Here is a 22,257-nt window from a genome sequence, read left to right as displayed (position 1 = left end):
TCCCAGACCCACTGCTCTTCTCCTCAGACAAACCTTTGGAGAAACCCTCCCCAGCAAATCATTGCCCACAACAGACACAGGTTTAAGATCATTCCTGTCCTGTGACTGGCTCTGGCTACCTGGACTGAACAAAGCTTTCACTGTTCATCTTCCCCAATCAAAAGATCCTTAGGCAATCAGTTCCTTACCCCAGCTATAACTCCCTGCTGAGCCCCATTCCATCCAAGGTGGATTCTGGCTGAAGGCACACGGACAGTAAACTCCTAGAGGACTACAACATTCACACGCTGATTTGGTAAATCATCTTCCTCTTTGACCAGATCTGCTTTAACCAGAGTGATGTTAGAAACCGTCATTTGCCCTAAACAGCTTTTACCATTGACTTTTACACTCTATGAATGTTTCAATACCACTCTCATACAGAGCACTGGCACAACTTGTAGGGTCACCTTCTACTGAACTCACAGAAACAGCATTTACATAAAAGGTGGCAGTGTTGGGGTACATTTGGTTACACCCAGACAACGGCTCAGTTATACAACATCCCAACACTGGTAGAAACTGGACTTTCAAGAGGACAGTTTCTGCTGTTCTTCCCTTGCTTGAGGCCTCATCTGGAGTACTGTGTCCAGTTTTGGTCCCCACACTACAAGAAGGATGTGGAAAAATTGGAAAGAGTCCAGCGGAGGGCAACAAAAATGATGAGGGGTCTGGAGCACATGACTTATGAGGAGAGGCTGAGAGAACTGGGATTGTTTAGTCTCCAGAAGAGAAGAATGAGGGGGGATTTGATAGCAGCCTTCAACTACCTGAAGGGGGGTTCCAAAGAGGATGGATCTAGACTGTTCTCAGTGGTGGCAGATGACAGAACAAGGAGCAATGGTCTCAAGTTGCAGTGGGGGAGGTCTAGGTTGGATATTAGGAAGCACTATGTCACTAGGAGGGTGGTGAAGCACTGGAATGGGTTCCCTAGGGAGGTGGTGGAATCTCCTTCCTTGGAGGTTTTTAAGGCCCGGCTTGACAAAGCCCTGGCTGGGATGATTTAGTTGGGGATTGGTCCTGCTTTGAGCAGGGGGTTGGACTAGATGACCTCTTGAGGTCCCTTCCAACCCTGATATTCTAGGATTCTATGACTTGGAGCTGAGGCCTGGCAGTTTCTTGTTGCATCTAGCGAACTCTCTCCTCAGCAGCCGGCAGCTCTGGACACGAGCCCTTTCCTCTCTCGTCAGCCTCCTTCTTTCTTCCATCAGCCTCTCTTTCCCATTCAGCCATTCTTCCTTTGGCTTCTCTATCTCGGCGATCGTCTGCTTCTCCAGCCATCCAAGAGCTGCTAGTCTCTGTTCATGCTCAAGTTGCAGTTTATTTGCTGCCTTTTGCATTCCAATGGCTTCTGCAGCTTCTGTAGCCTCAGGTAAGGGCTGTGCTCCTGTCCCCGATCACTGGCCATTAACAGCTCTCTCTGTCCTTGGTTTGTAGCTTTAGTCTTTCTAAAGCTTATCCCCTTTTCCGAACACAAATCTTCCAGGGCTTTTTTGCCAAGTCCCTCATATGCTCTTTGCTCACCCATTGCAGCAGCTCTTTAACCAACCAAACTCTCAATCCCAAAATTCAAATGTGGATAGCGTGGGGTTCTGACCCAAAGGTGAATTGACCTGGTTCCGTGGATTCTGGCACGACTACGCCACTGACGATGCTGCCACTGGTGGGACATTTCTGAGAGTGACAATTCAGGACAAATTGCTAAAACAGGGCAGTTACAGCCCAAGGCTGAAGTTTTTCCACCTCTAAGGCAAACCAAACCAGCCAGACTAAGAGGACTTCGGTCTCACCCCACTGGCTAACCACAAGTCACACAAACAATTCCCTTAGACACTCCAGTTTTCCAGTATCACCACTAGTGCCACTCGTTATGCGGACAAATGGTTATGAAAACCAATACCCCAGTAAAAGAAAAAAGGTTCTCCTGATCCCAAAGGACCAAGCCCCAGACCCAGGTCAATATACAAATCAGATCTTACCCACAAATCACGCTGCTGCCAATCCTTTAGAATTTAAAATCTAAAGGTTTATTCATAAAAGGAAAAAGATAGAGATGAGAGTTAGAATTGGGTAAATGGAATCAATTACATACAGTAATGGCACAGTTCTTGGTTCAGGCTTGCAGCAGCGATGGAATAAACTGCAGGTTCAAATCAAGTCTCTGGAATACATCCCCCACTGGGATGGGTCCTCAGTCCTTTGTTCAGAGCTTCAGTTTGTAGCAAAATCCCAGCAGAGGTCAGAAGCAGGATTGAAGACAAGATGGAGGAGATGCAGCAGCTTTTTATATCCTCTCCCTGTGGACAATCACAGCAGCAAGATGGACCTGGAATCACATGGGCAAGTCACATGTCCAGGCCTGACTCAGTTCTGTACAGGCTGGCACCATTGTTCACATGTTAGTTTGAAGGTTCCCAGGAAAGCTCCGATGTGGATTGGACTCGCCCAAGGTCCATTGTCCGTTAAGTGTTTCTTGACGGCACTTACTGGGAATAGTCCCTTCTCCAGAAGCTGACCAAAAGCTTCACTGAGGCTACTTGGAATCAAACACATTGAGATACAAGTACAGAGCCAATATTCCTAACTTCAACTACAAAAATGGTACACACCTACAGACAGCATCGTCATAACCAGCAAACCATCACCTTTCCATAGACACCTTACACGACAACCTTTGTACAAATACAGAACAGCGGCTGCAACAATGATCGATATGGTTACAGTTTATGTCAATAACGGCACATGGACAAAATATGACTTAGATCGTTTTCCTGGCAGCCCACGTTACCCACAAGCGAATGGCGAGGCTGAGAGAGCCGCGCAGACAGCCAAGAAACCCCACAGCAGGAAGATCCATTCCTTGCCCTCCTGAGCTACAGATAAACACCAGCAGCTACTGGGTACAGGCCAGCACAGCCCCTGATGGGAAGACAACTCAGAACTACTGTGCCAGCTCTGGAACGTGCCCAGACATGAAGAGCAGCCAAATCTAGGGTTACCATATCTCAAAAATAAGAAAAGAGGACCCTCCACGGGCCCTGACCCCGCCCATTTCCCCACCCCTAGCCCTGCCCCAACCCCACCCCTTCTCCACCCTAACTCCGCCCCCTCCTCCCTTCCACTCCCAGCCAGGGGGAAAGGGCTGCCCGAGTGCTACCGGCTTCACGGTTTCCCGGGCAGCCCCCAGACCCTGCGCCCCCAGCCGGCGCTTCCCCAGCGCAGCTGGAGCCCGGGAGGGGAAGCGCCCAGCCGGGGGCGCAGGGTCTGGAGGCTGCCCAGCAAACCGTGAAGCCGGTAGCGCTTGGGCTTCAGGCAGCCCCTATGCCTCCGGACCCTGCGCCCCCAGCCGGGCACTTCCCCTCCCGGGCTCTGGTGGCGCAGGGTCCGGAGGCACGGGGGCTGCCCGAAGCTGGTAGTGCTCGGGCAGCCCGGCTCTTAAACAGAGCCGAAGAGGAGCAGAGCCTCCCGGCGCGGTGGCTCTGTGTAACTGACACCGTGTCAGTTACACAGAGGCGAAGAGGAGCAGAGCCGCGGCTGGAGGCTCTGCTCCTCTTCGGCTCTGTTTAAGAGCCAGGCTGCCCGAGCGCTACCGGCTTCGGACAGCCCCCTTGCCTCCGGACTCCAGCTGCCGGCCGGGCACTTCCCCTCCCGGGCTCCGGCGGCGCAGGGTCTGGAGGCACGGGGCTGCCCGAAGCCGGTAGCGCTCGGGCAGCCTGGCTCTTAAACAGAGCCGAAGAGTCGGGGAGGAGCAGAGCTGCCATTTTCCCGGACATGTTCGGCTTTTTGGCAATTCCCCCCGGACGGGGGTTTGAGTGCCGAAAAGCCGGACATGTCCGGGAAAAAGAGGACGTATGGTAACACAGCCACACGAGCTTGTGGCACTTTTAAAACAGGCGTCACTCAGAGACCTGCAGGGACAGAAGCTAGTGGCCACGTTCACGTCAAACTGGATGAAGAAAAAGGCTGGACAGCCCCAACTGTCATAAATCAAAACAATTCAGCACCCAGATCCTGTGTGATCAAGACCGACAGAGGAGAGTTCAGCAGAAACCATCGCCATCTACAGCCGAGATCAGAAAGAACAATTGACCCAGCCAACCCTACAGATGGCGGATGCAGAACAAGACGACAACTCGAGGATTTTAGACCGACCACAGCCAGTTGTTGCAACCTATGGGCAGCCAGACGACCCAGTTGTTACGGGATCGCTCCGTGTAATTAGAAAACCAGCATGATTCAGAGACTCGTAACAGACTGATCAGCACGGCACTTCCCCGGCAGCGCGACAGCGGAACGACAGGCGTGAAGGAGGCACTGCGAGGGAGGGGGAGGAGTGGGGACCCTGGGTCCGCACTGCTCCCAGAAGCAGACAGCACGTCCCTGCGACCTGGAGGGGTGGGGTGTCTCCGCGCGCTGCCCCTGGCCCGAGCACCGACTCCACAGCTCCCATTGGCTGGGAACTGTGGCCAATGGGAGCTGCAGGGGCGGTGCCTGCAAGCAGGGGCAGCACCCGGAGACCCCCTGGCCCCCCACCTAGGAGCCGCTGCCAGAGGGGCGTGCTGGTTGCTTTTGGGAGCCGTCCAAGGTAAGCACTGCCCCCCCTCCTGCACCCCAACACCCTGCCCCAGCCCAGAGCCTGCACCCAGCACCCAAACTCCCTCCCAGAGCCCATCCCCCACACCACCTCCTGCACCCCAACACCCTGCCCCAGCCCAGAGCCTGCACCCAGCACCTAAACTCCCTCCCAGAGCCCATCCCCCACACCACCTCCTGCACCCCAAGTCCCTGCCCCAGCCTGGTGAAAGTGAGTGAGGGTGCGGGAGAGCGAGTGATGGAGGGAGGGGGGATGGAGTGAGCAGGGGCGTGGCCTTGGGGAAGGGGGTGGGGCAAGGGCTATGAAGGGGGGCACTTGGGGGTCCCCGAAAAATTTTAAATCAAAATGGGGGTTCTCAGGTTGATAAAGTTTGAGAACCGCTGAGCTAGACCATCCCTGACAGGTGTTTGTCCAACCTGCTCTTAAAAATCCCCAGTGATGGAGATTCCACAACCTCCCTGGGCAATTTATTCCAGTGCTTAACCACCCTGACAGTTAGGAAGTTTTTTCCAAATGTCCAACCTAAACCGCCCTTGCTGCAGTTTAAGCCCGTTGTTTCTTGTCGTGTCCTCAGAGGTTAAGGAGAATAATTCTTCTCCCTCCTCCTTGTAACAACCTTTTACGTACTTGAAAACTGTGATCATGTCCCCTCTCAGGCGTCTCTTCTCCAGACTAAAACCCAATTTTTTCAGTCTTCCCTCATAAGTCACACAATGCGCAGTCTGTCTGTGGAACTCTTTGCCAGGGGATGTTGTGAAGCCCAAGACTATACCAGGGGTCAAACAAGAACTAGATAAATTCATGGAGGATAGGTCCATCAATGGCTATTAGCCAGGATGGACAGGGATGGTGTTCCTAGCCTCTGTTTGCCAGGAGCTGGGAATGGGCGACAGACATAGGTGCTGACTACGTGGGTGCCCCAGGGCTGGAGCACCCATGGGGAAAAATTAGTGGGTGCTCTGCACCCACCAGCCAAGCTCCCCCCTCCCAAGCGTGCCGCCTCACTGCTCCTCCCCCTCCCTCCTAGTGCTTCCCGCTTAGGACTTTCCCAGAGGGAGGGGGAGGAGAGGGGACACGGTGCGCTCAGGGGAGGAGGCGGAGAAGGGGTGGGGACTTTGGGGAAGGGGTGGAATGGGGGCAAGGATGGTGCAAAGGCAGGAAAAGGTGGGCCAGGGGTGGGGTGGGAGGGTCGAGCACCCACCGGGCAGAGGGAATATCAGCACCTATGGCAACAGGGGCTGGATCACTGGACGATTCCCTGTTCTGTTCATTCCCTCTGGGGCACCTGGCATTGGCCAGTGTCGGCAGACAGGACACTGGGCTGGATGGACCTTTGGGCTGACCCAGTCTGGCCGATCGTATGTTCTGTTGTCATGTTTTCTAGACCTTTAATCATTTCTGTTGCTCTTCTCTGAACTCTCTCCAATTTGTCCAGCAGCCCCTCCCTCCTGCCAGCCAGGTCATTTGCATTTTCACTGACCATTTCCCTCTTAGCCAATTGGTTAGCAGGATTCAAATTCAAATCCTCGGCCGTTACAGCAGCAGGGCCTGGATCCTGTCCCAAAGAGACACAGTCACCCCCCAACAGGACCTCACAGCCGATATCCTGGAGAACCCCAACTACCAGCCAGCCCGACCCCTCCTGGGTCTGCACAGGGATCCAGGCCATAGGCAGGGCGAGGGGCTTCATCCCTGGGACCTTCACCCAGGTCTCACAGCCCCTCAGCATCTGCGGCTGCACCCCCGGGGCCCGACAACAGTTCTCTCTGTCCCAGGGTCTCGCCACCCCAGGCATGTCCCCCCATTGACCACCACCTTGTGTTCCCACTGGGGGTCCGAGGGGCCTGAGCCCAGGAGACTCCATGCAGACATATAGGCCGGGGCCAGGAGTGGGAGTCTATCCACCACCCCACCCATCTGGCTGACAGCGTCTATGGCCTTGGGACCCAGCAAGGGAGCTAGATACCAGGGCTTTTCCGCAGGGCCAGCCTGGTTCAAATCGCCAACCTGCTCGAAGGCCGTGTGGTGGGCATCCACATCCCCCCCCTCCTTACCCGGGGCAGCAATTTAGTGTCGAGGCTCCCTGCGGAACTGGCAGCCCGGGGTCTATCCCCACTCACCCCTGGGGAGCCCCCTAGGCCTCTCCGCTCCACCATCGCCAGTCCATGCTGCCGCTGCTTCTCCTGCCGCTTTTCCTCGGGCTCTCGCTCTCTCTCATGGTCCTCTCGCTCTCTCGGACTCAGCTCCAGTCCCATCCGTCTCCGATCCCCCGATGGGGAACCCGACCGTGAAGACCCCCGTCTGGTTGGGGACCAGACTCTCGGGGATGCCTGGCTACTGCTCCAGCTGCTTCCAGATCCTCTTGTAGCCCCGTCTGGGTCAGGAATCTGCTCCTTAGAGCGGTCCTCGTCCTCCAGCTGCACGATTAACTGGGCCTTGGTGAACTTCCCAATGCGTAACCCTCTCTTTGCACAGGATCACAATGTCCTTCTTGAGGAGATGGTGATAGGCCATCACTTCACTGTTCCCAAGTTGCTTTGGATTCAGAGGCCCGTGTGCTCTCAGCTCCCACAAAGTTTTCAGGAAGAACCCCTAGTGTGCCAGCCCTTCTCGTGGTCACCACCTCTTTGCCAGGGTCGAGCTTCAGACTCCTCTGCCCCTGGGACCGCTGGCTGCAATCCCCAGGGGACCCTGTTACTGCAAACGTCCTTCTCTCTCCCAGGGTCGAGCGGCAGGCTCCTCCGCCCCTGAGACTGCTCGCTGCAGTTACTCCAACAGTCCTTCTCGCTGGTCACACACTCCTAGGGGTTAATCGCCCCCTGAAACCATCCGCCCTCTGTTTTACTGCTCCCCAGTCACTTACTGCAAGAAGCGCCATTCACGGGGTGCCATACATCCCACTGCTGCCACCAGTTGTCACGGAGTCCCTGGGCAATGCTCTGGAACTGCTCCCCACAAAGCCAGGCAGGACTCTGGGGAGCCTCCTCTCCCTTGGAGCAGACCGTCTTCAGGGCAAGAAGCTCACACGGCTTCACCTCCTGGGTCTCTCCTGGGAGCATTCAGCATATGCCCCTCCATGCGCTTCCCACAGCGAGTCCGCCCAGGCGGGGTCCTGGGGCAGCCAGAGGGTTCTGCATCCCCCACTTCGCAGTCAGACGTGACTCTCAGCCAGCCAGTAAAACAGAGGTTTATTAGATGACAGGAACACGGTCTAAAACAGAGCTTGTAGGTACAGCGGCGAACGGGACCACTCAGCCGGGTCCATTATGGGGTTCAGAGAGCCAGACACCCACGTCTGCCCTCACTCCTAGTCCCCAGGTAGCTCCAACTCTGAAACCCCCTTCCGCCCCTCCTTCTCCCGGCTTTGTCTCTTTCCTGAGCCAGGAGGTCACCTGATCTCTATGTTCACCTTTAGCTATTTCCTTGCAGGGGAGGAAGGGCCCTGGCCATTTGTTGCCAGGGAGACAGAGTGTCAGTGATTTATGCACACTGGCCTTTCCCCACCACCTAAAGACTTAAGAAATGCATAGGGGAAACTGAGGCACCCACACAGTATTCAGTGGAAACATTAAGAACAGTCCCACTTCGTCACATCGTGCAACTGATTGTTCCTTCCTGAGTGGAGCACTTTGCATTTGTCCTTATTGAATTTCATCCTGTTTATTTCAGACCATTTCTCCAGTTTGTCCAGATCATTTTGAATTTTAATCCTGTCCTCCAAAGCACTTGCAACCCCTCCCAGCTTGGTATCATCCGCAAACTTTATAAGTGTACTCTGTGTGCCATTCTCTAAATCACTGATGAAGATATTGAACAGAACCAGACCCAGAACCGATCCCTGCGGGACCCCGCTCGTTATGCCCTTCCAGCCTGACTGTGAACCATTGATAACTACTCTCTGGGAACAGTTTTCCAACCTGGCCCACCTTATAGTAGCTCCATCTAGGTTGCATTTCCCTAGTTTGTTTATGAACAGGTCATGCGAGACAGTATCAGAAGCTTTACTAAAGTCAAGATAGACCACGTCTACCGCTTCCCCCCATCCACAAGGCTTGTTACCCTGTCACAGAAAGCGATCAGGTTGGTTTGACAAATCAATGCTGACTGTCACTTATCACCTTATTATCTTCTAGGTGTTTGCTAACTGATTGCTTAATTATTTGCTCCATTATCTTTCCGGATACAGAAGTTCAGCTGACTGGTCTGTAATTCCCCGGGTTGTCCTGATTTCCCTTTTTAGAGATTTGCCCTTTTTCAGTTGTTTGGAATCTCTCCCTTCTCCCAGGACTGTTGGAGATCATGGCTAATGGACTGTCGCACGGTGTGTCACTGTTCACGCTAGGCGGCCCTGTGTGCAAAACACCTATTAGACAAGGAACCTCGGCCAGACCAGGCCGAGATTGGCAGGGCCCAATGATGTACCCAGCCGGGGGCTACCTTGCTCCGAGGTAAGCCCTGTAGTCAGTCCATATCTGGTACACTGGGGTGCAGGGAAAGCCACATGCCCCCCCCCCCCCCGAGCACCCCGTCCCCCTTACCCTGCTCCTGTGAGCCCCTCTGCCTCGCCATGCTCTGCAGATACTCCCGCTCCTCCAGCCACCGCTCTCGCAGCTGCTGGTCCATCTCCCAGCCTGGGCAGGGGCTGGGCAGCTGTCCTACGCAGTCCTCGGGCTGTTGGAGACAGACAGGGACATGCACTAGCAGGACGGAGCAAATCCTGCCCTCCCCGGCCTCACCGCTGGCCGCACATACACCCAGGGACCCTCGGCACGGCACCGTACGGCACGGCACGGCACGGCAGCTGCCTCTGCCTGGATCCCGCCCCATGGCGATGCCACACATGGGACGGAGAATCCCAGGTCCCACTGAAACTGCCCGGGGGGGGGGGGGGGGGCGGGAGGGGGAATCAGGAACCTGAACAGAATCTCCCAGAGATTCCAGCAGCTCACACCTCCCACCCCAGAGCAGGAATTAATGCTTCACCCCCAGGGGCTGGCAGCAGTACCCAGGGAGTGGGGAAACTGAGTCACGCAGCTGGTTCATCAAATCTTACCAACTCCCCACGTTCTCTTTGCTTTACATGCCGTAACTTCTTACCTATCTCCTAACTGTGGTACATCCCTACCCCACATACGTGGGCATGAATTCTTGGCTCCACACCTTAGCTAGGCAACCCTGAATAACTAAATGAGTGAGAGCCCTACTGTGGGGCACTGAGGAATTTAAATTACCCTGCATGTGTCTGATACTGTATTTACCCCCCATGCTCCCTCACAGCCACCTCTGGGGTGGAACACAGCAGCTGTTCAACTGCACCAAGCAACACTGCATGGCACTTTGGGTGAGGGAAGAGTGAACAGGATCAGTGAACCAAAGAACAGCCAGGTGGGGTCAGACCAAAGGTCCATCTAGCCCAGTGGTCTCCAACCTTTTTATGCACAAGATCACTTTTTGAATTTAAGATCAACCCAGGATCTGCCCCGGCCCTTCCCCGAGGCCCCGACCCATTCACTCCATTCCCCCCTCCCTCTCTTTCACTGGGCTGGGGCAGGGGTGTGGGGTGTGGGAGGGGGCTCTGGGCTGAGCCTGGGGCAGTGGCTTGGGGTGCAGGAGTGAGGGGTGTGGGCTCTGGGAGGGAGTTGGGTACAGGAGGGGGGTCTGGGCTGGGACAGGGGGTTGGGGTGCGGGAGGGGGTGCAAGGTGCAGGCTCCGGCCAGGAGGCGCTTACCCCAGGCGGCTCGCATCCAGCCGCAGCAGGGCTCAGGCTGGCTGCCTGGCTGCCCCGGCCCCGTACCGCTTCCGTAAGTGGCTGGCTGCTGGCACGTCTCTGCAGCCCCTGGGGTAGGGGACATCACATGGAGCCACCTCCCACCTGCCCCCAGGGCCGCAGAGACGTGCCAGCAGCCAGTCACTTCCAGGAGCGGCATGGGGCCGGGGCAGCCAGGCAGCCAGCCTGAGCCCTGCTGCGCCGCTGGGCTTTTAGCAGCCCGGAGATCATGATCGACTGGCAGAAGCTCCAGGATCGACCAGTCGATCGTGATCAACAGGTTGGTGACAACTGATCTAGCCCAGTGTCCTGTCTTCCGACGGTGACCAATGCCAGGTACCCCAGAGGGAATGAACAGAACAGGGAATCATCATTCTCTGTTGCTCATTCCCAATTTCTGGCAAACAGAGGCTAGGGACACCATCCCTGCCCAGCCTGGCTAATAGCCATTGATGGACCTGTCCTCCACGAACTTATCTAGTTCTTTTTTGAGCCCTGTAATAGTCTTGACCTTCACAACATCCTCTGGCAAAGAGTTCCACAGGTTGACTGCGTTGTGTGAAGAAATACTTCCTTGTTGTTTGTTTTAAACCTGCTGCCTATTAATTTCATTTGGTGACTCCTGATTCTTGTGGTATGAGAAGGGGTAAATAACACTTCCTTATTTACTGTTTCCACACCAGGTATGATTTTATAGACCTCTATCATATCCCCACTTAGTCATCTCTTCCCAGCTGAACAGTCTTATTAATCTCTTCTCATACAGAAGTCGTTCCAGACCCCTAATCATTTTTGTTGCCCTTTTCTGAACCTTTTCCAATTCCAATAGATCTTTTTTAAGATGTGGGCGTCCCATGGATTTATATAAAGGCAATATGAGATTTTCTGTCTCATTATCTATCCCTTTCCTAATGATTCCCAGCATTCTGTTCGCTTTTTTGACGGCTGCTGCACATTGAGTGGATGTTTTCAGAGAACTACCCACAGTGACGCCAAGATCTTTCCTGAGTGGTAACAGCAAATTTAGCCCCATCATTGTATCCGTAGAGTTGGGATTAGGTTTTCCAATGTGCATTACTTTGCATTTATCCACATTAAATTTCATCTGCCAGTCTGCTGCCCAATCACTTAGTTTTGTGAGATCCCTTTGTAACTCTTCACAGTCTGCTTTGGGCTTAACTATCTGGAGTAGTTTCATTTCTTCTGCAAATTTTGCCACCTCACTGTTTACCCCTTTTTCCAAGTTTCAGAGTAGCAGCCTGTGACGGAGCAGGGAGCAGGGCAGATTTGACCTGGGAATGTTGCAGGGGGATTGCAGTGGGGATGTGGGACTTCCCTTGAAGGAAGCTACCTGAGCTGTAACCTGAGCCAGGAACGGGGGGTGGGGAGAATTAACACCTTCTGCCCGGGAGACTGGACAAAGGAGAGGAGCAGCGGGAGGGGCTTGGAGTTTAGTTTCGGTTGGGGCTGGGTGGTGCAACGCAGGGAACCCCAAGCTGGGGTCTAAGCTCCCTGAACCTCCCAGAGGGACCTAATTGAGGGGGTCTGGTCGTACCTACACGCTCTGCTTGAGACGGTGTTCCTGTCCTTAAATAAACCTTCTGCTTTACTGGCTGGTTGAGAGTCGCAGTGAATCTCGGGAAGAGGGGTGCAGGGCCCTAACTCCCCCACACTCCGCAACACAGCCGTGTTAGTCTGTATCCGCAAAAAGAAGAACACAAGTACTCCTGTTCTCCCTTTTTCCAAATCATTTATGAATATGTTTGTGACACCCTGGCACCCCTTATTCACCACTGTCATATCATTAGGATAAGTTTTACACAAAGTATGCCCTGTGAGGTGTCATTCTAAAAGTCTTGATCTGCTAGACAGTGATATCTCATTGGATTGTATGTGCTATTAACGTATGGGAAGTTATGAAGTTGGGCTATGTAGGTGTCACTGAAACTGGTGAGGCGCGATTTCCTTTACAAAAGCTGTGTTCAGGGGCCAGATTTACCCTTTACGCACCCCTAGGCACAGCATCTTCACCACCCCGCCACCCCGCCTACAGCTGATCTTTGTGTTGCACAGTTTTACAGAGGTGAGGCGCCCTTAGAACGCCAGTGGCCCTAGGCATGTGCCTAACTGGAAATCTGGCCCTGGCCATGTTAACTCTTCCCCAACAAATGGTGTTCATCTCGGTGTCTGACAATTCTGTTCTTCACTATAGTTTTAACCAGTTTGCCCAGTACTGAAGTCAGGCTTACTGGCCTGTAATTGCCAGGGTCATCTCTGGAGCTCTTTTTAAAAATTGGCATCACATTAGCTATCCTCCAGTCATCTGGTACAGAAGCTGATTTCAATGATAGGTTACATACCACAGTTAGGAGTTCTGCAATTTCACATGTGAGTTCCTTCAGAACTCTTGGGTGATACGATCTGGTCCTGGTGACTTATTACTGTTTAGTTTAACAATTTGTTCCAAAACCTCCTCTAATGACACCTCAGTCTGGGACTGTTAGACTCATAGACTCTAAGGTCAGAAGGAACCATTATGATCATCTAGTCTGACCTGCACAACGCAGGCCACAGAATCTCACCCACCCACTCCTGTGTCAAACCCCTGACCTATATCTGAGTTATTGAAGTCCTCAAATCGTGGTTTAAAGACCTCAAGGTGCAGAGAATCCTCCAGCAAGTGACCCGTGCCCCATGCTGCAGAAGAAGGCGAAAAACCCCCAGGGCCTCTGCCAATCTGCCCTGGAGGAAAATTCCTTCCCGACCCCAAATATGGCGATCAGCTAAACCCTGAGCGTGTGGGCAAGACTCACCAGCCAGACACCCAGGAAAGAATTCTCTGTAGTAACTCAGATCCCACCCCATCGAACATCCCATCACAGCCATTGGGCATATTTACCGCTAATAGTCAAAGATCAATTAATTGCCAAAATGAGGCTATCCCATCATACCATCCCCTCCATAAACTTATCAAGCTTAGTCTTGAAGCCAGATATGTCTTTTGCCCCCACTGCTCCCCTTGGGAGGCTGCTCCAGAACTTCACTCCTCTGATGGTTACAAACCTTCGTCTAATTTCAAGTCTAAACTTCCTGATGGCCAGTTTATATCTATTTGTTCTTGTGTCCACATTGGTACTGAGCTTAAATCATTCCTTTCCCTCCCTGATATTTATCCCTCTGATGTATTTATAGAGGGCAATCGTATCTCCCCATAGCCTTCTTTTGGTTAAGCTAAACAAGCCAAGCTCTTTGAGTCTCCTTTCATAAGACAGGTTTTCCATTCCTCAGATCATCCTAGTAGCCCTTCTCTGTCCAGTTTGAATTCATCCTTCTTAAACATGAGAGACCAGAACTGCACACAATATTCCAGATGAGGTCTCACCAGTTCCTTGTATAACGGTACTAACACCTCCTTATCTCTACTGGAAATACCTCGCCTGATGCATCCCAAGACCGCATTAGCTTTTTTAACGGCCATATCACATTGGTGGCTCATAGTTGTCCTGTGATCAACCAATACTCCGAGGTCCTTCTCCTCCTCTGTTACTTCCAACTGATGTGTCCCCAATTTATAACCAAAATTCTTGTTATTAATCCCTAAATGCATGACCTTGCACTTTTCACTATTAAATTTCATCCTATTACTCCAGTTTACAAGGTCATCCAGATCTTTCTGTATGATATCCCGGTCCGTCTCTGTATGGGCAATACCTCCCAGCTTTGTGCCATCCGCAAATTTTATTAGCACATTTCCACTTTTTGTGCCAAGGTCAGTAAAAAAGATTAAACAAGATCGGTCCCAAAACTGATCCCTGAGGAACTCCACTAGTAACCTCCCTCCAGCCTGACAGTTCACCTTTCAGCCCTTTAACCAGTCTCCCCTTTAACCAGTTCCTTATCCACCTTTCAATTTTCAGATTGATCCCCATCTTTTCCAATTTAGCTAATAATTCCCCATGTGGAAACATATCAAATGCATTACTGAAATCGAGGTAAATTAGATCCACTGCGTTTCCTTTGTCTAAAAAATCTGTTACCTTCTCAAAGAAGGAGATCAGGTTGGTTTGGCACAATCTACCTTTTGTAAAACCGTGTCACCTAAGAAGAATGGCTCAGGTTTGGGAATCTTCCTCACACTCTCAGCCATGAAGACCAATGCAAAGAATTCATTTGTGATTTTATCGTCCTTGAATGCTCCTTTAGCATCTTAATCGTCCAGTGGCCCCACTGGCTGGTTAGCAGGCTTCCTGCTTCTGATGTACTTAAAAACATTTTGCAGTTAGTTTTTGAGTCTTTGGCTAGCTGTTCTTCAAATTCTTTCTTGGCCTTCCTAACTATATTTTTACACTTCACTTGCCGGAGTTTATGCCCTTTTTTATTTTCCTCTCTAGGATTTAACTTCCCCTTTTTAAAGGATGCCTTTTTGTCTCTCGCTGCTTCTTGTACTTTGCTGTTTAGCCATGGTGGCACTTTTTTGGTTCTCCTGTGTTTCTTAATTTGGGGGAGACATTGAAGTTGGGCCTCTAGTAAAAAGTGTCCATGCAGCTTGCAGGGATTTCACTCTAGTCCCTGTACCTTTTAATTTCCGTTTAACTAACTTCCTCATTTGTGTGTAGTTCCCCTTCTGAAATTCAATGCTCCGGTGGTGGCAGTAACACTAGTAAGGACAGGAATAATAGTATCACTCCTTTACCAGAGACAGGGCGGTCCAGGGGGGCTGTTGGGAGGGAGGCTGCAGAGGACACAGCGTTGCAGGGCATGTGACCAATGTGCCCAAGATCACTGAGGAGTTTAAACTATTGAGGCAGCCAGAGACAGAGACTCTGTGTCCCAGCCCCCTGCCCGAGCCCCATGGCCCCCCGCCCAGGCCCTGCGCCCCATGGCCCCCCCAGCCTCCTGCCGGAGCCCTGTGCCCCATGGCCCCCCTGTCCAGGCCCTGCGCCCCATGGCCCCCCAGCCTCCTGTCCAGGCCCTGCGCCCCATGGTCCCCCAGCCTCCTGCCGGAGCCCTGTGCCCCATACCCCCCTGCCCAGGCCCTGTGCCCCATGGCCCCCCAGCCTCCTGTCCAGGCCCTGCGCCCCATGGTCCCCCAGCCTCCTGCCGGAGCCCTGTGCCCCATAGCCCCCTGCCCGAGCCCTGCGCCCCATGGCCCCCCAGCCTTCTGCCCAAGCCCTGTGCCCCATAGCCCCCTGCCCAAGCCCTGCACCCTATGGCCCCCCAGATTCCTGCCCAAGCCCTGTGCCCCATAGCCTCCTGCCGGAGCCCTGTGCCCCATAGCCCCCTGCCCGAGCCCTGCGCCCCATGGCCCCCCAGCCTTCTGCCCAAGCCCTGTGCCCCATAGCCCCCTGCCCAAGCCCTGCACCCTATGGCCCCCCAGATTCCTGCCCAAGCCCTGTGCCCCATAGCCTCCTGCCGGAGCCCTGTGCCCCATGGCCCCCCAACCTCCTGCCCAAGCCCTGCACCCTATGCCCCCCCTGCCCCCTGCCCGAGCCCTGCGCCCCATGGCCCCCCTGTCCAGGCTCTGCACCCCATGGCCCCCCTGCCCCCTGCCAAGCCCTGCACTCCATAGTCCCACAGCCCCCTGCCCGAGCCCTGCGCCCATGGCCCCCCCAGCCCCCTGCCTGATCCATGAGCCCTCCTATTTAAGCCCCACTGCCCAACCCCAGCCTGAGCTCCACACCCCCTGGCCACGCCCCAAGCCCCCTGCCGGAGCCTGTCCTGCCTCAGAAGCGGCCTCGCGCCCTGGCTCCCCCCATGGCCAGGAATAGCCCTTCCAGCCCCAGTTCTCTCAGCTGTTCCCCTGCTGCAGGCACTGTCTGCTGGCCCCACACCCACCCCACGGTGCCCCTCACCTGCTCTGCGATGCCTGCCCTACATCTGCCTCAGGCCCCTGCCCCATACTTCCTGGCCCATGCGGCCTGCCCCACATCTACCTTGTGACCCCCGCCCTATACCCCCCCACTACCTTCCCTGGGCCATCTATTCACGCCTGCCACACATCTGCCTCAGGACCCCTGCCCCATACCAGTTGGCCCATGCTACCTGCCCCACGTCTGCCTCAGGACCCCACCCCATGCCGGCTGCCCCACACTGCCTGCCCCATGTCTGTCTTGGGACCCCTGCCCCACACCTGCCATGGGATGGCCCAGTGCTGGAGAGTCTGGAGGCGAGGGGGCAGTAACTGTGACGGGGGGGCACATACCCCCCCCCAAGGTCTGAGTAACCAGCGCGCAGCACAGCACCAGGGGACCCACCTCTGACAGGCCCCGCCCCTTGGGGCAGAGGAGCCAATCAGAGCTGCTGCAGGTGGAGCTCTCCACCCCCGGCCAGGTGAGGCCAGTCTCACACCACGGAGGGGGAAGAAAAGGACCCCACCCCCTCCCCAGCAAGGGGCACAGGATGGTGCCCACCCCTGCAGGGAAGGACTGATCTGGGGGCTGGGGGAGGATTGGTCCCGGAGGGGCTATAACAATAACCCAATCTCTTGGGGCGCAGTAGTTGGTGGAGTCCCAAACCGCCGCTCGGCGAGGCAGGGGCTGCAGCCCAGGGGTGATGGGCCAGGGCCCCTCGGCAGAGGAAGGTCCAGTGGGGGGGCAGCTGACCCTGGACCACGTCCGGCCAGCAATGGGGTGTCAGTGTTTAACAATTACTCAGGGCCGGGGGGTTCCGTCAAGTGTCTCCACTAGCCGGGCTGCTCTGGGAATGGCAGGTCTCTGGCCAGCACTGGGCAGGACTCCGACCCGATGCTCACCCTGTGTGTGGCTGAGGGGGACCGGAGAGGCCAGGTGCGGCTCGGCGGGTCCCGGGAGACCCCGGATGCCCCCAGGATGAGGCACTTGCTTTACAGGGGGTTTCATTCGAATCTGGAAAGCTCGTCCCTCCAGGCCCTGAGCTGTGTCTGCTGTGCACAGCTCCCAGCTACACTGGGTGGGCCACTGGGCCCGGGCCAGGGGATCCCTGCTCAGACCCCAAGATCCCAGCAATGGCTCTGGCATCTCCCAGCCTGGCTCCTGCTCCTCCCAGCCAGGCCCACCGGGCAGCCGGGAGCGGGCCCAGGTCGGTTCCTGCACTGCCAGAGCTGGCGTCACTGTCCTGCCCATGTCACACCAGCTCCCAGACACCCTCCCTGCGCTGGGGAGGACCGGGCACGGTTGGGCTCTACCCCCAGCGCTGCCGGTGCCCCAGTGCAGCACAGCGCGTCCTGCTGGGGGCGGGGGCCTGAGAGCCACCCGGAGAGCATAGCAAGGGGCCAGCTCCTTCCAAGGCAAAGGTCAGCAAGGGAGGGTGAGCGGGAAGGAAACGCCTACAGAAGCAGTGCCCTGCGCAGGGCTCCCATGCCGCCGTGCGGGGCCCGCTGGGGCCAGGGACACCAGCCTGGCACCAGAGCCACGGGCGCATGGCTCTACACGCATGCCAAGACACGCAGGCACCCATGCCCAGGTGCCCTTCCAATCTCCCTAGATCTTACCTGCAGGCACCCTCCCCGCCCCAGACACAAGCACCCACTGGTGCCAGGGTCCGGACTAACCCCCACCCCCACAAGCTGGCAGCAGCTCCCCTGCGCTTGCAGCAATCAGACTGAAACGGCTGCACCCTCCTCCCACAGCATCGCTGGCTGCAGGAGCCCCCCAGCCCCCCTTGCCCTTCCCCCCACATCCCTGACTCTGCCCCCTGGCACAGAGCCAACCTACCTGTGCCCAGCCGCGCTCCTCACTCACTGGCAGGTCTCCCTGGCCTCCACCCCCCGGCCTAGCTGCAGGGCCCCTTGGAGGCAGCAGCCCCGCGATGACACATTAACCATGGGCGGTCCAAGCCGAGCCCTCCCTCAGGTGCATCTCCCCAGCCAAGCCCCGTCTGCCGCCTCTCCTCCCTCCCACATGCTGGCAGAGGGAAGAGCTAGGCTCTGACTCATGTGCCATGGCAGGGAGGGGAGCTCCTCGCTGGGGCTGGCGCATCTGCCACCGCCAGCACTTCGCACACAGCTGGGGGAGGGGGGGGGAGCAGAGCAGCTGGGGCAACTGAGGTGCAGAACGGTTTTTTTGGGGGGGGGGGTTGGGGGGACACAGTGAGAACGCCCTAGGGTCCTGACTCCCAGTTCCCCATGCTCCAACCCCTAAGCCACACTGCCTCTTCCTGGCTACACGGGCCAGCAGCTCTGTCTCAAGAAGCCAAAGGGGCGTTGTGACAGCACATCACAGCTGCTCGGCAGAGCCCGCGGGGGACTGTGCAGATTGGCACGGGGGCATCAGGGAATAGCATGGGGATGAAGTAAGAATTTCCTCTAATAGTTTTAGAATTACTTGGACTTTCAGAAAGCCTTTGACAAGGTCCCTCACCAAAGGCTCTTGCGGTAACTAAGGAGCCATGGGGTAAGAGGGAAGGTCCTCTCCTGGATCAGTAACTGGAGAGAGGTAAATAGCAGGTCCCAGGGGTCTGTACCGGGACCTGTGTGTTCAACATAGTCCCCAGTGAGCTGGAATAGGGGGTGAACAGCGAGGTGGCAAAGTCTGCAGATGATACAAAATTGTTTAAGATAGTTAAGTCCACAGCTGAGTGCAAGGAGTTGGAGTCACAAAACTGCGTGGCTGGGCAACCAAATGGCAAAGAAATGCACATTGGAAACATAATCCCAACCACACACATACAGTGATGGGGTCGAAATTAGCTGGTAACACCCAGGAAAGGGATCTGGGGGTCACTGTGGATAGTTCTCTGAAAATTTCAGCTCGATGCGCAGCAGCGGTCAAAAAGGCTAAGAATACTTTAGGAACTATTAGGAAAGGGATAGCTAAGAAGACAGACAATATCCTAATGCCACTATATAAATCCATGGGACGCCCACCCCTTGAATACTGCACACAGACCTGGTCACCCCATCTCAAAAACAATAGAGTGGAACTGGAAAAGGTTCAAAGAAGGACAGCAAAGATGATCAGGGGTATGAAACAGCTTCCGTACAAGGCGAGACGCCAAACATTAGAGTGTTCAGCTTGGAAAGAGACGACTAAGGGGGGATATGATAGAGGTCTATAAAACCATGACTGGGGTGGAGAAAGTGAATAGCGAAGTGTTATTTACCCGTCACATAACACACAAACTAGGAATCACCCAATGAAATTGACAGGCAGCAGGTTTAAAACAAACAAAAGGAAGTATTTCTTCACACAACGCACAGTCAACATGTGGAACTCCTTGCCAGGGGATGTTGTGAAGGCCAAGATTATAATGGGGTTCAAAAAAGAACTAGATACATTTGTGGAGGACAGGTCCATCAGTGGCTATTAGCCAGGCGGGGTAGGGATGGTGTCCCTAGCCTCTGTTTGCCAGAAACTGGGAATGGGCGACAGGGGATGCATCACTTGATGATTCCCTGTTCTGTTCATTCCCTCTGGGGCACCTGGCATTGGCCACTGTTGGCAGACCGGACACTGGGCTAGATGGACCTTTGATCTGACCCAGCCTGGCCGTTCTTATGTGATAGCACCCTGTTTTCCCCCTTCCCCCCCCCCAGCACCTAACTGCCACACGATCTCATGGACAGAAATGGCCTTCCTGATACCCTGCAGCTGCTCTGGCCTGGAGCATGAGCATGGGGGAGCCCTTTGCTTCTCCTTCCAGCCAGGGTCACTGCAGGCTCTTTCTCTAGAGGCCCATTAGCAGCTGCCCTGGAGGGCTCGGGCCATCTCTGCTGGGCTGTAGGGACCTGCAGTTCTCCCCCAGCTGCAGTGACGGGCCACCAGGCCATGCCGCCTGTCATGATGAATTGCTTTAACCCATAGCTCCGCCCATAATTGTAGCTCCATCTCCTCTCCCCAGTCTGGGCCTGGGATGTCCTCAGTGTGGATGATAATCCCATGGGGCCGAGTGGGATGCAACCCCCTGGAAAGAGGAGACAGACTGGACAGGGTACTGTTGGGAATAACGGCAGGGAATTCAAACACAGGGAAACGGGCAGGCCCATGGGTAGGGCCCTACCAAATTCACAGCCATGAAAAACACGTCCTGGGCCGTGACACAGGTTTTTTTATCTGCTTTTACCCTATACTGTACAGATTTCACAGGTTTCAGAGTAGCAGCCGTGTTAGTCTGTATCCGCAAAAACAACAGGAGTACTTGGGGCACCTTAGAGACTGACAAAGTCTCTAAGGTGCCCCAAGTACTCCTGTTCTTTTTGCAGATTTCACAGGGGAGACTAGTGTTCTCAAATTGGGGGTCCTGACCCAAAAGTGGGTTGCAAGGGGGGGGTCACAAAGTTATTTTACGGGGGTGACAGTATTGCCACCCTTACTTCTGCGCTGCCTTCAGAGCTGGGTGGCTGGAGAGCGGCCACTATTGGCCAGACACCCAGCTCTGAAGGCAGCGCTGCCACCAGCAGCAGCGCAGAAGGGTAGCAGTACTGCAGCCCCCCACCTACAATAACCTTGCAACCCGCCCACAACTCCTTTTTGGGTCAGGACCCTACCATTACAACACTGTGAAATTTCAGATTTAAATAGCTGAAATCATGAAATTGACAATTTTTAAAAACCTATGACCCTGAAATTGACCAAAGTGGACCCTGAATTTGGTAGGGGCCCTACCCATGGATGACAGTCTAATTTCAGAGGGATAACTCCTAGATCCCAGCTCTCAAACTCCTCAGGAAGGTGGGTGGCATAACAGGAAACAGTGGCTGTGGGAGGCATAATGATCCCCCACAGCTATATAGAGCCTGGGATCCCCAAGTGCTTTGCAGACTGTAGGGTAACAATTACTCACCTGCCAGAGAAATGCAGCCACCTCTGGGTGGAACACAGCAGCTGGCTAGCAGCTCACAGCAAGGGGATGGAGAGAAGAGCTAGAAATAGAAAAGGGGAGGAGAAGTGAGGCCCAAGGGCACAGAGAGGGATTGGTGTGGATTTGGAAATGCCCTGCGGGGGAGCTGGAAGGCAGGCGGCTTGCTTTCACTCAGAAGGTTCCTTGCCAAATTTGCCCTGTCTGGAGGCTGGGCACAAGACCCTGGATAAACAAGTCTCTTATCAGCCTGGACCTTTGTGCCTCCAGACAGCTTCACGGCCCCACCTCCTGCTGCCAGGCCCGCCCTGTGACACAGAGACGGTGAAGTAGGACATTGGGATCCAAAGGAGAAGGTAGGGCCAGCTCGTGAACATTGCCAGTCCCAGCCACTCTGCAGGGCTGGGGCAGAGCAGGGTTTGAGCTTGTACTTCCACAGCCAGGCACTGGGGGCGGGAATAGGCCTGGCGCAGAACAGGGGCAGGTCTGTGCTCGGAGCTCCTCTCAGTGGCTAGCCAGAGGACAAGTACAGCAGATGGGAATCCCAAGGGCCTGTCAAGCAGCCGGCCAGGACATCCACACATTAAAGAAAAGGTGGTTCCTGGGGGTGGGGAATTGGACACAGAGCCTTTCCCCTGCAGGGCCTTGGTCCTGAGGGCTGGACGCAGGCACTGGGCTCCCTCCGTGCCCTTCTCCATGGCATCCCCACCAAACCCCCAGAAACGTCCCTGAGGCTGGCAGATTATAAGGGCAGGCTAACACTTAAAACTCCGCGGCTGGGCTTTAGCGAAGACGGATGGGAGAGCGCCCCCTGCCGGCGTAGTTCATCCACCTCTGCGAGAGGCGGGAGACGCCCCCATCGGCACAGCACTGTGCACCGGGGAGATGGATTTTTCTTACCCAGAGCGAGGTCAGTTGATAGTGTAGACCTGGAGAATGCCAGGGACCCTGCAGCTCACAGCTGTGCTGGGTAAGCGCACGCTGGGCACAGTTAAGGTTACACAGGCAGCCTTCGCACTTCCATCACCTCCCCACAAACACACCCACCCAGGCTTGCCTGGGCTCCCTGTGAGGGGGCCAGAAA

At 55.0% G+C, this 22,257-nt stretch overlaps 1 protein-coding gene across 5 annotated transcripts in view; it reads right to left on the bottom strand.

Moving 5' to 3' along the window:
- Nucleotides 1-22,257, bottom strand: part of LOC128833865 (cGMP-dependent protein kinase 1-like) — a 57,161-nt gene that overhangs the window by 32,929 nt on the left and 1,975 nt on the right. For 2 of the 5 annotated variants that reach the window (XM_054022083.1, XM_054022086.1), the window contains exons 1-2: nucleotides 18,092-18,176; nucleotides 9,172-9,304 (exon numbers count right to left, since the gene is read on the bottom strand). In XM_054022083.1, the coding sequence (XP_053878058.1) occupies nucleotides 9,172-9,256 (85 nt within the window). In that variant the 5' untranslated portion in view covers nucleotides 9,257-9,304; nucleotides 18,092-18,176. Of the gene's footprint in view, nucleotides 1-6,753; nucleotides 6,837-9,171; nucleotides 9,305-11,955; nucleotides 11,978-18,091; nucleotides 18,177-21,158; nucleotides 21,238-22,257 lie in introns of those variants that run through there. The other 3 variants (XM_054022084.1, XM_054022085.1, XM_054022087.1) reach the window with 3 other exon arrangements.

Source organism: Malaclemys terrapin, chromosome 3 (assembly GCF_027887155.1).
Source record: "Malaclemys terrapin pileata isolate rMalTer1 chromosome 3, rMalTer1.hap1, whole genome shotgun sequence".
NCBI classification, from domain to species: domain Eukaryota; kingdom Metazoa; phylum Chordata; order Testudines; family Emydidae; genus Malaclemys; species Malaclemys terrapin.
The sequence above is the reverse complement of the archived record's forward strand: the minus strand, read 5'-3'. Positions and strand labels throughout refer to the sequence as shown.